The sequence below is a fragment of the Perca flavescens genome, chromosome 23 (genome assembly GCF_004354835.1).
Source record: "Perca flavescens isolate YP-PL-M2 chromosome 23, PFLA_1.0, whole genome shotgun sequence".
NCBI lineage: Eukaryota > Metazoa > Chordata > Actinopteri > Perciformes > Percidae > Perca > Perca flavescens.
The window spans coordinates 21,368,755-21,385,784 of record NC_041353.1 but is presented as its reverse complement, the minus strand read 5'-3'; the positions used below and the strand labels follow the sequence as shown (position 1 = coordinate 21,385,784).

The following is a 17,030-nucleotide window of genomic DNA, read 5'->3' as shown; positions in this document are numbered from 1 at the left end:
TATACATCATATCACATCCATACAGGGATAGTAGTATACAGCTGTTATACATCATATCATCATACAGAGATAGTAGTATACAGCTGTTATACATCATATCACATCCATACAGGGATAGTAGTATACAGCTGTTATACATCATATCATCATACAGAGATAGTAGTATACAGCTGTTATACATCATATCACATCCATACAGAGATAGTAGTATACAGCTGTTATACATCATATCACATCCATACAGGGATAGTAGTATACAGCTGTTATACATCATATCACATCCATACAGGGATAGTAGTATACAGCTGTTACACATCATATCACATCCACACAGGGATAGTAGTATACAGCGGTTACACATCATATCACATCCATACAGAGATAGTAGTATACAGCTGTTAAAACATAATCAAATAAATGACTTGAATCGGTCTCGGGAAGCAAAAAATGGTATCAGGCCAAGTCTCTAAGTGGAACTGTTGCGGTTCATATCACTCAGGTAGGATATAAACTGCAAAACAACATTACAAATTAACTGGCTGAACATTCAACAGGCCAAATAAATTCAAATTCCTATTAAGAGCTATTAGCTCTAGTTGCAAGCAAGTATTCTGCTTTGAAGAAATTTAACCATTTTAGACTTCCCTCCTGGCATTTCATATATGACAGTCTGTATGAATTCCCACACATGTTCACATTGCTTTGGGTATTTCATGTCAAAGACAAAGAACGCCTTGAAGCAGACATCAATGGCCTGAAGCAGTGCTTCTTGTTCCAGGGCCTGTCCAGCTATAATGACAAAGGCCTGAAATGCACTCTGACCATTTCCCAGCATCAGGATGTGGGGGTATGGTTTGCATACCTTGGCCTCATGGAGGTACTCCACCATGTTTATTCCAGGCTAAAAAAGAAAGAATACAAAAGAGCAAGTGAGAAAGTGCGAGTGAGTAAGGACCAAATGTCTACCGACTACTAGAGTAGAATTAAAATATAGACATTGTGACCATTTTCCTGGTCCTCATTAGAGAAATTATTGTTTTATGATAAAGTCTAGTTAGCTTTAGAATTTGGAAAAGATTCAGTGCATCTCTAATCAACTCAAAAAGTTGAACTATAATAGCCTACATTTCATTGCACATAACAAAATATTCCAAACCTTTTTTGATTAAGTCTTGATGGTTATGGCATATAGCTCACATTACAGAAAACAATTTAAAAAAGGATTCAGACCTCAATTGACCTAAAAAGCCATAAATCAATTGATGATCCATCATTAAAATATAAAATGCTCAGAAAATGCGTGCGGCCCACCTATCTGACTATCCTATGTGGCTGATAGGCAGCCGGGTTAGGTGGTCAGATAGGTGGGCTGCAAATGCTTTGTAGATTTAGAAGACATCTTTAGAGTCAACCGCATAGAGTCAGGTCCAAATGGGTTAAAATACAAAAGTGTCAACCTTCTGATAAATATGTTAAAGGAGAACTCCGGGCAATTTTTACGTTAATCTTGATCGCTATATGTATACGAGTACTGTCTATAGCAAAAAAAACGAGCCGACTGGGTGCTAGCAACACAGAGCTGCTGCAGCTAATGCCGAGAGCTCCCACTTAGCTAAAATGGCAGTTTTGGGGGCATAGGATAAAGAGTGCCTTTGTGCCTCTTAACAGACACAAAATGCAATTAAAATATCTGTGCAACAGGAACAGTTTACACGAGGAATTACGACTTTATGACATTTGATAAACAGCTGATTGAGCGGCAGTGTGCGATGTTAATTATGCGGTGCCCGAGTGCATTTGACCGGAATAAAATTGGCATGTCACTGACCGGCAGGTCGCCGGTCATGGCCGGTCACGTGAAAAACGGCCAATTCCGGTCACCGGCTGGTCAATCGGTGCATCTCTAGTTGTAAGCATATAGAACGGCTATGTTACGAATACTGTCATGCTATATTTGATGCCTGTCCCCAAAAGTATAGTAAAACAAACCTGGATATGCATGTGTGCATGCACACATTCTTGAGCTCAGATATGCTGATAAAATTAATAAAGTTTCCCCTTTAGACGTGCTTGAGAACTTACAGGCTTATAGTCGATGAAGGCCGAGCTGCATTCGTGAACGGTGTGACGAACCACTTTCGCACCACGGCCACGGCCAACTTTGTATGTTGTAGGTGGAAGCAAGGCTGGCAGCTGCCTCAGGGCGAGTTCCCCAACACCATCTGTAGGAAGACATAGGTGTCAATACAATGTGGAATGGCATATCTGTGATTTTGTCATTCAATATCCAACTAAAACAAAACCCATGCTAACTGTTACGTGCAGTTAATTCCCACCCTACAGCTGGTTAGTTGGTAGTTTTGTTAATCCTCCTATTATTGGGCCGGAAAACGGCAGAGAGCTAAGTATTTAAAAGACTACCGGAGTACAGTCACTGCGTTTCTGTGGCAGTAAACGTGTAACTAAGTCACTGCGTTTCTGTGGCAGTAAACGTGTCACACACACCCTTAACTAACCGTGCCATATTCAGAGTTTTACAAGATATTCAAAGCTGAAAATGTTAACATGACAACAGCAGAGCTGCACACACGCACACACACACGCACACACACACACGCACAAGCCTCATATTAGAGTCACTAGCTCAGCTAAAACAACGCGGTACCACAGAAACGTTCACAAAGGGCTATTAATGTGCTTATAGTGACTGTCAAAGCTCCAGTGGACTTGTCTGTTAGCAGCGTGAGTATACGGAGTCCGATTATAGCTTACCATGGCTTGTTTTGATTGCATTTTTTCTTACCATCACCAGTCTGTTAACTAGGGTTGTCCTCGACTAAAGAAATTCTTAGTCGACTAACACTTATACAATGTTGTTGACTAATCGATTAGTTGAGTTAATTGACAGAGCTGTGCGCTTTGAGAGGTGGTTAAGACTAGAAAAGCACAATATAAATGTAGGTAATTAACCATCTGTAAAACTGAGTTTCTCCACAATTAATCCTGCAAAAGCACCACTTTAAATCTTGTGTTTACCATAAATGTGCTCAGAAGCTTCTTGGAAATGAGTAATTAAGCATGAATAAGCATCAAAAATTACTTATCAACTAAAGAAATCTTAGTCGACTAAGACCAAAACGACCGATTAGTCGACTAATCGACTAAGAGGTGGCAGCCCTACTGTTAACACCTCCCTATGGATGCGGAGGGTAATGTCGATCTGGTAATGCAAGGTGAAATTTGCCAAATCAATTCTGAGTTACTGGGTGACTTGCTCAAACATGTAATTCAATTAAATTCATTCAATCAATTACATGAATTAATAACTGCATTTAACTCAGGTGTTACTTACTGGGACTCTCATTTGAACAGAGCATTCGTTAATCAGTCCCTCCAGAAAAACACGATTATGCGATCGCATAATTAGCCAAAGTCCACATATTTATGCAGGGGCCGCATTTTTTCAAATACGGCTCATTTTCGCCGCATAAATTGTCGATTTCTGTGCAAAATATGCTGGGCTTGCATGATTTCATATTCCCTGCAATTTCATTGCATAAACTTGCATTTTTTAATAAAATATGCCGCATAATCAAGGATTTTTGCCCGCAGCAATCACAAAAGATTTATTTTCTTTTTTGTACCCAATTAGCATAAACAGGCCGACAGATTTATTTAACTCTATTCCTATGATGATATCACTCACTATTCTCAGAGCTCATGTTGTTTTTCACTGTGTAAAATGTTCGAGAAGGCTGTGAATTGTGTAAATATAGATGTTAATAACTAAAGCAAATTTACACCTTTTTTTTTTTTAGTTAGCTATAGTAATGATAGTGGCCAAAATGTGAAATTGCACTGTTTTTGGTCAAAAACCTTAAAAAATGTTGAACAGAGGAACGCTAACCCCCCCACTGCTACTGCTGCCCACCCACATACGCCCCTTAAAACCCAGGGAAAAGCCTGCATTTACAAGATCTGCAGACAAGAATATATTACCTGGTGTTAATCCATCCAGGGGCAATGTCAGCTTCCCCTCCTGTCTTGCCAGGTACAGGATCTTCTCAGCATAAATGGGTAGCCAAGTTTCAAACAACTTTGATGAGGCATCCCCATGCAGGATAAGAAAGTCCTGTGCAATCTATAAAATGGAAAACACATTTTTAAAACCAATTCAATGTGGCACACTAATAAAACATTATAAACAATGCATCCTCATATTTCCCTATACCTACCATGCCTTTGGTCATTAGTCGAGGGAACTCTTCAAGGATCTCATCAATGGTCCAATTGTTGTCTCTAATCCACTTGGCCCTGTAGACTGCAGTATTCCCCATGTAGGTTTCTATCTGGCTGAGGGGCTGACAGTTATTTCTCAACCATTCCTTAAGCTGTAAAGCTCGTTCGTCTGATATGGTACATTCTGTAAGAAAAGAACAAGAAAGTTGTCAGTCACTGAAATATGGATGTTTTGCTTCATCAAATAATTTTTCAGTTTAATAATTACCTGGTATGAGAGCCCTTGCAAGAGCGCCATCGTCTGGCGCTTGTGGTGGTTTCTGTGCCGTGCTCCGCAACCTGCTTGTTGATCTCAACCGCTTCCTGACGTTGCGCAGCCTTTCCTCTAGGAATCCAGTGGCTGGCCGGTGGCTCCGTCCAGGGGTGTACCATATTTCCTGCCAAGAAATCGAAATCTTTAATGAATAGAGATGAGGCACGTTAGACTTTGACAGCGTGGGCTACAGTTAGAACAGGGTTTGTCTGTACGTCTGTCTGTCCTCAGAGAAGTAGATCAATTATTGTTCCTGCTGCTTAGTGCATACCAGCGGGCATCAAACAGCACAAAAGCATTTCTAGGAGTGAGCTGTATTTTAAAGGACCTGCGGGGCAATCATTTTCACATGTATGAACCATAGTGTGTATTCTTTGGTAAGGATTCGCCAGAAACAGGAGATCTACGTCGGAAATCTAGCAAAAACAGAAGGGGGCCTGGTATAGAGCCCTCGGCTGACTACAGTTAACTAAGTAAAGTTTAAATTGAAAATTGAATTGGATTGCAACCTTAAAAATCTAACTGAATCAGTTTGAGGATCATGAAAACCCAAACAAATATCTCAATGACATTTTTCAACTCACGCTGCCACTGCTTGATGAGTCTTTCAAACAGGCAAATGACTGAACCAAACCCAATGCCAGTGCCTTTTTGACATCTGATGTAGGACTGTAAAACAGAAAAAACACATCACACATGTAAAAAGTGAAAACTAGATTTAAATGGATAGTTTGGATTGTAGGACATAAAGATGAATGAAATACTTACAGTTAATATAGGCAATGTGGAGGGGTTAATTTATAATCAAAGTCTTGATTTGGTTATGATCCATATCAAGTACTTCCAGTGAGTTGAATGGAAAAAATAGAAAACTTTGTATTGTATTGTTGACTTATTGTGGAGTAAACGTAAAATAACCAAATCAAAATTCAAGACACAGGACTTGGGTTATTAATTAATACATTACACTTACATTAATACACTTTGCATCGGCTATATCGACGGTAAGCATTTCAGACATCTTTCTTTATGTCCTATAATTCAAACTACCCCTTTAAAGTACTGCTGAAAAATGTGTCGTATCCCCCAAAAAAATAGCTGTAGCAGTTGGAATATGGCATATTTAACAGCAACCCTATTCAATATAAAAAATAAATAAAGTACTTCTCTCCAAACTTCTCAATGAGGTACGAAACCAAGATACGGACGAGGAGACGTCTCTGGCTAGTTGTGATGACATTATCTTCATCAAGGCTCTCAACAATTTGCTTGCCATCATGTAAGCCTGTAAGAATCTGCCGGACATCCTGAGAAAATTGCAAGAAGAGACAACATTGCAGATTTCTTACTTTTTGTTAAATCGATAACCATTATTTCAAACCTTTGCCTTGATTCGCCAATTTAAGAAAAAAAAAGCATCTAGATCAATCAGCATACACAAGATACATTCAGTTTTGTTTCTAAATTTTGGCTTTGATTAATTGCCCAGCCTAGTGTTGATTAAACAAAATGACACCCAAGTCTATAAACTGTGGAACTTACAAACTGTGGAATGATGTGTATTGTCTGCATGAGCTGATTTACTGGTACCACAGCTGCTGCTTGTTCCTCCATGGGGTTTGGAGGAGTGGCAGTTGGTAGGACATCCGAGATTGTAGGTGGGATAGCAGGCACAACAGCAGGTTCAACCTATGCAGAAAATCCAGGTCAATATAATAAACAGTGCCAGCCACCTAGAATAGCTTGCTAAGCATCAGTAATGTAAACTCCTGGATGGATAGTGAACAAGGTGACAGTTTTATATCTTGACCCCCACTCCATCTGTGCATGTTTTTGCCACATTAGACTAGTGGACTCAGAAGACTGCATACAGTACGCATGGTGTGACAGATGTGTACTGGCTGGCATTCTCACAGAATGTATACTGTAGCAAACTCTGGGTGGTATATGAGGCTAACAAACGGCTCTACCAAGCAGAGATGCCCCTCTTGGTGTTGCGGTTAGGAAGCATGCATGGGGACCCGGGTTCGTGACCAGTAGGGTGCACTCCCCGCCATTTGTTACAATACATTTGGAAAGAGAGTGCACATGGTTTCCGACACAAAACTGTTCAGAAATTCTTCACCCAAGTGCCCTGTTTTTAAGTGTAAAAGGTGACATGTTTCCTAAGACTAAGACTGTACATGGAGCAGATAGACATTAAGTGATTAAACCGAAAAAATACTTACAGTACTACTTATAACATCCCAGTAGTCATTTCAAGAACATCCCAGTAGTTCGGTAACGTCATCCCATCCCAGAAGTAGTTCCAGTAGTTCTTCCCATCCCATTTGTCCAATACTGGTCATCCTCAAGCAATGGACACTTTACGCAGCATGTATGGCTAAAAACTAAACTAATATGGTGGACGATGTCAAACTAGGCCTTTTCACCATCTATAAACCTGTCAAAATACTATTTACAAGTGTCACACACACACACCTGGTGGCAGTCAGCTGATTATCTAAAAAAGTCTATAGCGCAGGGAAATGTATAAACTTTCATCATCCTCTCTGTACGACTTGACTGCATGGATGGGATGGTGATCAAGCAGCTCTCTCACATCTACAGTTGCCAAAACTTGAGTGGGAATCACACTGTATGCAAATAAATGCCTATCAAACCACTGTGTTTCCCACTTCTTTACAACAAGCTTTATTGTTGGTGTATGTGATGTTTGCTCCAGTAGTAAAACTGATTGTATGACACCAAACTGAGGCTCTCCATATGGATCATAGGACAGGAATACGGTCATGCCTGCTCTATATTCAGTTCCCTTAAATGTAACCCAGGCTGGCACATACAATTCACTGAAAAGGGGAATACCTTCTAGACCACTTTGGATCTCTTTAAATCCCTCAATGTTGGCCAGAAATGTAGTGTACCCTGGACCAACTTCTGTATTGTGGCACAACACAGTTCCACACAGGAAATTGTAGCACTGCATCATCTGATGGCGAAATGCCATGGTTTTACAAATGTTTCTGAAGTTGCAAGTTACATGGCTAACCTGTTTGAAAAATGCATGTCGAGCTTCAAATCTCATCGCCCAGAACTGCCTCAACTGTCCGAGGTTTTGAATGACTCCTGGGTAATGGAGCATGAAGTGGTGTTTTGGCCGTAAATGTAGGTGAGGATAGAGCTCCAGGAAGTAGGAGTGATGCTCTTCAATGATTTTGCTTAAGTACAGTGTCGCTGCTACAGTAAGCGAAGGAGAAAAGATGAACTCCATGCACAAGAGTAGGAGGAGTAGAAGTTCCCAATGCTTGTTATCCACAGGGATAAGGTCACCTATCATTGTCTGCAGTAACCTAAGTAGGCACCACATTTGAGATGCTGACTGCCGCATGGGGGCTTCAGGGTTTTTGAGATTGCTTATGACGGAAGGTTTGTTACCCTTATCACAAAATCCATAGTCAAAGCTTGTTATTCTGTAATTGAGCTTTTCTAGTGTGAGATACGTTTGCTCAATTAGTGAATTCAACACAAGTTTGACTTCATAGGGCCCCACCCCTTCCAGTACATCATGCATGATGTCAACTGCCACATTGTCCGATACATGATAAAAAGACAAGTTGTTCAAGACACTGTCTCTTTTCAGGCCTGTCTGGGAGGAGTCTGCTGTACGCAAATCTGCCTCATAACTATTGCAATCACGCAACAGTGCAGGATCGTCCAGTGTCAGAGACCTCACACCCCTTTTATCTGCTTTGCAGAACCGACACACATAGTTTCCACTGAAGCTTTCAATGTAGCCAAGAACGCCATGCAAGCCTAAATTGTCTCCAACTACCTGGACCATCGTAAACTTGACAACACCTTGATAGTTGGGGGTATTAACAAAGATGCCATCACTCTCTAGACACCTGATCTCTTCCACGATAGGGCTCAGGATTGCATCAAGGCCATAGGTCGCTACGTCATCAGATTTGTACACTGCTAAAAGGAACTGTGACTGCAAACTTGATAGCAGGTCTGGTGGCAAGCTTTTCAAGATGAAATAAATAAGTCCTAACTTGTGAATCCCAGTCTTAGAACCAAGCGGATTTACTATCTCACAATCATCTTGGTAAATCACAAGTGGGATTGAAACCTCATTCTGGAACAATGGATGTGTTTTACAAAATTCCCCATCAAAAGATCCTGAATTGCATCACCCTCTGCGCTGCCATTCCAGCATGGCCTGTAAAATCCCGGGAATTTCAAGAATCTTGGTCAAAAGGCTCTTTAACGGAATACGGTGATATGAATCAGGAACTGCAACTTGCCGGACAATGCCAGTGGCAAAGGCCATTGGCTGAACATAGGAAACCCCAGACAGAAGCTCCTCAACTGGCTGAATGAAGTTTCCAGATTTAGCAAAATACTGCATCTGTTTATAATCTGTCTCCATTCCTTTGAAAGGCTCAGCTGCTTCTGTGAACTCCACCCCAAGCTCTTCTACCTCTGGGCTTTGATCAAGACCAAACTGACGAAATAAAGACATAGTCTTTGATTGCAGTCTGCTGACAATATCGCCAATTAAACTGGAGGTATGCTGAACCACAAAGTTTAAGTTTGAGTATGTCGTAGAAGATTTGGATTTAAGGTGGGCTAAAAAGAGGGCCACCCGATTGGTAATACCCTCTGGCTCTAGTTCATCCCATTCCTCAACTTCCTCATCTCCCTGTGCTGGCTCCATTTCCGCAATCAGCATTTCAACATTCTGTACATCAACAGGTGGGGCTGGACCTTCAAAGGGGTCATCAAGAGTATTTCCAACGTTATGCTCATTTTCCAAGTGTCTTTTAAAAGACCACATGTAAGAAAATGTCCTACCACAACCACTTTCACTACACTGGAAATGTGTTGATGCTGAGTTTACATGGTGTACTGCACGTAAATGCATAAAAAGACTCTTGATACCCCCTGAAATTTGCCTTTTGCACTTAAAGCAAGTATAAGCCATCTTCCCAAAGCAACTATTAAATACTCAGAAATAATAACAGTGTGTGGAAAACTGAAGAATTGAGCCTCTCATGTCTACATTGATCTTACAAGTCCTCTAAATTTTTTGAGGAACTTCAGCCTAGGGCCAGCTCTTGGGATCAACTGGTTGATGGTAGCCTCATCTAAAAGAAGAAAACTCTCCTCATCAATCCCCTCCTCTGAAAGACAAAAATAGAAAACACAAAGACATCTTTGATTTCACAACAGATGAGTACAAAACAAAAATGTATGGGTAATTAAATGGAAGATATAGTAATAAACATGCATATTCCATTATTTGTTATTACAAAATAGAATGAAGCACTGAAAGTCTACAAAAGACGTGTGCCCTATTCATCTATTGGAGTCACTTTGACACATTACATGGAAGCTATTGAAAAAAATATAGGAAATTATATTTCATAAGAATTCATGTCTGAAAAGGGCTTGAGTAGCAATGCAGACTTGATATGCTGTGGATGGGAAAACAAATATTTCTTACCTTTAAATCTTTCGGCAAGGTCTGTCATCTGCCACTCTGTCAACTTGTTTATGACAAAGCTGTCCATTGATCTGAAACAAACACAAAAAGAGCTTAAACAAAAATACAATTGCTTTTGTATTAACTATTCAGATGTCACCATGCAAAAGCAATGCAGACTAGCAGCAGAATGGAATCCAATATTATATATTTCTTAACCCTCATGCCCTCCTCAAATTTACACACTGGACACCTTCGTGGCAAAAATGTACACGCACACAAAAACTGCTATTAAATCATCATATATCAATATTGTTTTTTTTGCTTTTTTTTCATACATCACTTAAACAACTTCTAACTTGCTCAAAACTACCAAACATTCGATCATTTTCAGGATTTTAACCCTTTAAATGCCGGTTTCTTTATTTGAAGTATTTCATTATTTATTACAAAAAAAATAAAACAAAATTATTTATTTTCCATATAATGAATAATATGGAGATGGGGCTTTGGTGGTGATTAGAGGTTTGGATATGTCAAAGATTAGAATTTTTTTTTTTATTGCATTAGTATTTTATTACGTAGTGTCAGATACTCTCTCTGGACAACTTCGTGGCAAAAATGTACATGTCCAAAAAACTGATATTAAATCATCATATCAATATTTTTTCTGCTTTTTTTTTCATAAATCACTTAACTTCTAACTTGCTCAAAACTACCAAATATTCAATACTTTAAACGATTTTAACCCTTTAAATGCCAGTTTAATCAGTGTTTCCTCTATGTTGATTTGACCGTGGTGGCCCCCCACCGCAACATTTCTGCCCCCCACGGTATCAGAAATAGGGCTGCATTGTCAGAGTGCACGTCAGAGAACGTTTGTATTTTAGGTGCATTATATACATGCTGAAGTAGTTACACTGCATTAAGATAATGTAATTAATAGTGGGTTTATTGTTATTTGCTACAGAATGCTTAGCTTATATGTCAAGATCATAGTTGGCCTGTAAAGTAACTCAAAAAATACAGTTCTGAAAATATGCCTCAGTGTGTGCGTTGAACCTGCCCCCACTGCTAAAAAAATTCCTAAAGGAAACACTTAATTCTTAAAATAATTATTATTTATGAAAAACCCAACATAAAATTCAATTTTCCATAAAATAAATCGTAGGTGAATGGGGCTTTGGTGGTGATTAGAGCATTTCATTAAAGCCTGGTCTTGCAAATTTAAATTAAGTTAACTGGTGATTTTCATTGTTTGTGTGCTGAAGTAGTTACACTGCATTAAGATAATGTAATTAATAGTGGGTTTGTTATTAAGGTAATGTAATTAATAGTGGGTTTATTGTCATCATCATCATCACGAATGAAGAACTCGAACATAACGATTGCGTCATTCACGTGCATATTAAGTAGCCACTTATAATACCTCCATAGAGTTACTGCTCCAGCGGAGTTTGGTTTGTTCAGCCAGCAGTGAGGTTTACAAGAATTTGTCCAAATTTCCAGATTCCCGGCAACTAGGGATGGGCGATATAGACGATATGCAATATAAACAATACAAAACTGGCCTACAAAAGAGATTTTAATTATATTGCACTATCGCGATAATTCATATTGATGACGCAATCTACCCGCGAAGTTTAGAGCCACGAGCTGCAAACGGCTGCAACGCGTCATCGTCATCTTGAGTAAACGTGACTAAAAGGGAAACAAGGAGCTGGTAAAAAAGACGGTGCAACATCCATTATTTGGACGTGGTTTGGATTTAAGCCGCTACACGGACCGGTGGTCGAGCCGCGTACCATGGAGCCTTTCACCAGCCTGACAATTCACTATATAACGGACGATTGGAATCTTGGCCTTATTGTGTGTGTGAATAGAGGTGAATAAATATTAGTTTGTGTTGCAGCAAAGTGTCAGTTCCGTTTCATGGAACTGCCCACACTGCTAAAAAAAAAAATTATAAAGTTAACACTGTAGAGTCTTTGATATGTCAAAGATTATCAACAAAACTGATTTGATTGAATTAGTATTTTTATGTAGTTCCAGATACTCCCTTTGGACACCTTCGTGGACAAAAATGCCTCATTGACTTCCATTATAACCACATGTTTTTATCTCACTGGCTTTACAGTATAAAACCATGCATTCTGTAATGTCAGCATTTCATTTTGAACAAAAGTGGCCATATTTGACATTTTTACAGTATTTCACCAGATTCCAGTGTCATCTTCAGATGAGTCCTGCAGTTCAATGGCGGATAAAGTCTCCTTCTCTTTGCTCCAGGTCTTTCTCCTTCTCTGCTCACTAATGAAATGACCCCTCAGCAAAGCTGCATTTTTATCTTTGGCTGTGAAAGCAGCCAGGTGCATAAACACACTAATAGTTGTTTTTGTTTATAACAAAAGGTAGGAGACAATGTTTTTATTCAAGCACATCTTCAAAGACACATGAAATGCATCCTTCAAAAGATGCCCTCTTTTCAACCTAAAATGATCAGCGCTTTGTTCAACTCTCACACACTGACATGCACGCACGCACGCACAGCTCCATAATATAACTGGCAAAAATACAATAATTTCATGCCTTCAAAGGGAAAATGGTTGAATTTGGTGGAATAAATGTCAAATATGACCACTTTTTCTAAAATGAAATGCTGACATTACAGAATGCATGGTTTTATACTGTAAAGGCAGTGAGATAAAAACGTGGTTATAATGGAAGTCAATCGGGGCATTTTTGTCCTCGAAGGTGTCCAAAGGGAGTATCTGGAACTACATAAAAACTAATACAATAAATTAATATTGTTAATAATCTTTGACATATCAAAGACTCTACAGTGTTTCCTTTAGGATTTTTTTCTACAGTGTTTCCTTTAGGATCCCCACCTCCATATTATATGGAAAATAAATCATTTTTTTGTTTTTTTTTAAATAATGAAATACATAAACTGGCATTTAAAAGGGTTACAATCCTGAAAATGATTGAATGTTTGGTAGTTTTGAGCAAGTTAGAAGTTGTTTAAGTGATTTATGAAAAAAAAAAGCAGAATAAATATTGATATGATGATTTAATAGCAGGGTACAAAATGAATCAATCAAGTATACAAACGTGTAAGGTTAAAAAATGTGGCCAAAAAGAAAGGTTCTGACAAAATATCATGCCATAAGCAGTAACACAGCAAAAATTATCAGAAAATGAAAAAAAGAAACTTGAGAAAAATTTACAAAAATGCCTGAAGAGGGCATAAGTGTTAACCCTTAACTCAAATGGCCCTTGTTGTTTGCCAGCCCGCCATTTTAAATAAGAATTTCTTCTTATCTATTCTGGGTCACCACATTACTTAAATAAATGCACATAAATGCATTTAGTTAGACATATCAGGTTATCTCACTGTTTTTACATACGTTATGCCTTCACAGGCACGTTATGCCTTCACATCTCAGGAAAAACAAGTGCGTTCACTTATAGCCAGTTAAAATAATATAGCTAGCTAGCTAGCAAAGCAACTAACTGACAGCATGTTGGCTATGTAAACTAGTTAACTGGCGAATCACCTGGCTAGCTTGAAACTAGCTGGCAAATTAACCTGTCAAACTCAATAAACATGACCATATGCCCATGGGCATTATGAAGTTGTTTCATTAATTCATTAATATAATTCAGACCAGACGGGTAAGCTGTAGCTAGGCTATCGTGCTTCCATGATAACGGCTAAATAACGTTAGATAGCTACGTTGTTAGTCAAACCAACCAACTAGCCTCGACAATATACAGTGGGGGAAATAAGTATTTGACCCCTTGCTGATTTTGCAGGTTTGCCCACTTACAAAGAATGCAAAAATCTACAATTTTAATCATATGTACATTCTAACAGTGAAAGACAGAATCCCAAAGAAAATTCCAGAAAATCACATCATATTAATTTATTAAAATTGATAACCATCTGATGAGGAAAAACAAGTATTTGACCCCCTGGACAAACAGCATGTTAATATTTTGTAGAAAAGCCATTATTGGCCAGCACAGATGTCAAACGGTTTTTATAGTTGGTGACAAGGTTTGTGCACATTTCGGCAGGGATGTTGGCCCTCCTCCCTGCAGACAGCCTCCAAATCATTCAGGTTCCGAGGTTGTCGCCTGGCAACTCGAATTTTAAGCTCCCTCCAAAGATTTTCAATCGGATTCAGGTCTGGAGACTGGCTAGGCCACTCCAGAACCTTGATGTGCTTCTTCTTCAGCCACTCTTTTGTTGCTTTGGCGGTGTGCTTAAGGTCGTTGTCGTGCTGAAACACCCATCCTCGACCCATCTTCAGCTCTCTCACTGAGGGAAGGAGATGTCGGTCCAGAATTCCACGATACATGGCCCCGTCCATCCTCCCCTCAATACGATGGAGTTGTCCCGTCCCCTTGGCTGAAAAGCACCCCAAAGCATGATGTTGCCACCACCATGCTTGACGGTGGGGATGGTGTTCTTTTGGGTTGTACTCGGTGTTCTTTGCCCTCCAAACACGACGAGTTGAGTTGAGGCCAAAAAGTTCTATTTTGGTCTCATCTGACCACATCACCTTCTTCAAGGCCTCTTCTGAGTCGTCCAGGTGGTGAATGCCGAACTTCATGCGGGCCTGTACATGTTTCTTCTTGAGCAGGGGGGACCTTGCGTGCGCTGCAGGATTTCAATCCATGACGGCGTAGTGTGTTACCAACCGTTTCTTTTGTAGCTGTGGTCCCAGCTGCCTTCAGTTGATTCATCAGTTCCCCTTGTGGTTTTGGGATGATTCCTCACCGTTCGCATGATCAGGGACACCCCACGAGGCAAGATCTTGTGTGGAGGCCCAGACCGAGGGAGGTTGGCGGTGGTGTGGTGCTTCTTCCATTTCCTGATAACTGCACCGACAGTTGATCTTTTCTCTCCAAGTTGCTTTCCGATTCTCTTGTAGCCCATCCCAGCCTTGTGCAGATCAACAATCTTGTCCCTGATGTCCGTAGAAAGCTCTTTGGTCTTGCCCATGGTGGTGATGTCGGATGCTGGTTGTTTGGGTGTTGACAGGTGTCTTTTATACAGGTAACAAGGTGAGGCAGGTGTATTTGATGTAGATAATTGGTTCGGATTGGGGCTGTGTCTTAAAGAAAGACTAACTGGCTTGTAGGAGCCAGAATACTTGCTGTTTGTCCAGGGGGTCAAATACTTGTTTTTCCTCATCAGATGGTTATCAATTTTAATAAATTCATATGATGTGATTTTCTGGAATTTTCTTTGGGATTCTGTCTTTCACTGTTAGAATGTACATATGATTAAAATTGTAGATTTTTGCATTCTTTGTAAGTGGGCAAACCTGCAAAATCAGCAAGGGGTCAAATACTTATTTCCCCCACTGTAAATATACTACTTTAATAGGTAACGCAACACAGACAATGTGAATTAGACATGTAGTGTACACAAACCTTGTATTAGTTAGTTGTCTCGCTAGATGACCAGTCAGGTTCTCTGCTTAGACGAGCACTCAGCGTGTGGACTCCGGTGGATATCAGTACCCGATCCGTACCGCCTGTAAGATCCGTTCTGCGCATGCGCATGATGTGACGTGATGACGTTTGAAGCACAAACAACCCAAGTGCTGGGTCAACTGATGTATGTTGGGTTGATGGATTTTGACTCAACGCATGAGTTGCACAAAATAACCCAAATTCCACATAAATAACCCATAATGGGTAAAACATTTCATAACCCAGCGGTTGGGTAGATGAAATAACCCAGCATTTTTTAGGGTGTAGCTTTGCACAAGAGGATGGGCAGTCCATTAAATAGGCTATATGGGGGATTTCTTTTGTGTGTCAGATTATTATGAATTATTTCTACAGGCAACGTTTAACGTAATACATGTTGGGGAAGGCAAAGACATTTTTCTGTTCTCAGCTGAGGTGGACGTGGACACATTAACGTTAACGCTGCAGTGTTTACCATTGCACATTGGCCTAGCAGCTAGCGGAGGATCCTTCTGTTTCTAGCTTAGGTTTTTCAGGGGCAACGCCATTCACTTTAGCAGCAGTATTGACAACCGATAAAGCCACCGTGTCTTGAGAAGCTCTAGCTTGTGGTTTTATTGTTCACTTTTAACTCACTTTACATCATCTTTGCTATCTCTTTTTCCTCTACTTTTCCTCACAGCGGCACTCATACGCTACTCTCCGTTACCGCTCGCTCTCCTTGCGCGACCACACAGGCACTGACGTCACTCACTTAAGGCACCCTGCCATTCTCGCTCTAACTCACGCTACTCTCGTTGCGGTTAACTGCCATACCGAGGTCATACGTTGAAAAAAAACTATAGCATCACAGCCCTACTCCTAATGCAAATAGTCAAACCTTATGAGTCATTACTTCCCCAGCGTGGTAGATATAAGCTCGAGCCCCTGGTCTTTCATTGTACAGACACCTGCCAAGCTGACTTTAATTTAATTAGGGAAGATATCCAATGCCAAGTTGACTAGCATGAAAAGGGCCCCCTCACAAAGGGCCTGGTAGCTCTGATGAAGGGACTGCAGAGCAGGCCAAAGAAGACCGGAGACAGTCAATGATAGGAACGACCAGTAATCGCTGGTCGGTGGAGAATTCATCTGCTGTTGAGGAATTTGTAAAGGATGTTAGTCGAATGCTTCTCCCTTTATTCAACTGAGAATGACATAATGGCTCTAAATGTTTGTTTCATCACGACATTAAGCATTTGCTGTTTCATTGAATAACCATTGATTTTCTGCCTTTGTATCGTTCTTCTTGTGCCAACATAAATTACCTCCAATCTTGGCACAGATTCCATTGTTCCTCAAAACAGGCCATGTTGGGAGTTTTGTGCAGACATAGGCGGATTATGATACAACTGGCCCATGGGGCGTTTAAAAGCAACATTTAAAATGTGTCATGATAGTTGCTTTTTTGTGACATCTTCTAAGTAAATGCTTGGGCTATTCCTTCAGTTTTTCACCTTT

At 40.1% G+C, this 17,030-nt stretch overlaps 1 protein-coding gene across 1 annotated transcript; it reads right to left on the bottom strand.

The window, feature by feature from the left end:
• Positions 1 to 375: 375 nt before the first annotated feature.
• On the bottom strand, positions 376 to 15,575 carry LOC114550527 (uncharacterized). The gene is made up of 12 exons (XM_028571337.1): positions 15,489 to 15,575; positions 10,062 to 10,132; positions 9,618 to 9,738; positions 8,856 to 9,042; positions 6,095 to 6,241; positions 5,717 to 5,859; positions 5,137 to 5,221; positions 4,508 to 4,676; positions 4,236 to 4,423; positions 4,000 to 4,141; positions 2,083 to 2,222; positions 376 to 901 (listed from the first exon to the last, which is right to left on the bottom strand). Exons 2-12 carry the CDS (start codon positions 10,126 to 10,128, stop codon positions 593 to 595), a joined length of 1,698 nt encoding a protein of 565 aa, XP_028427138.1. The 5' UTR covers positions 10,129 to 10,132; positions 15,489 to 15,575; the 3' UTR covers positions 376 to 592.
• Between the last annotated feature and the right edge of the window lie 1,455 nt (positions 15,576 to 17,030).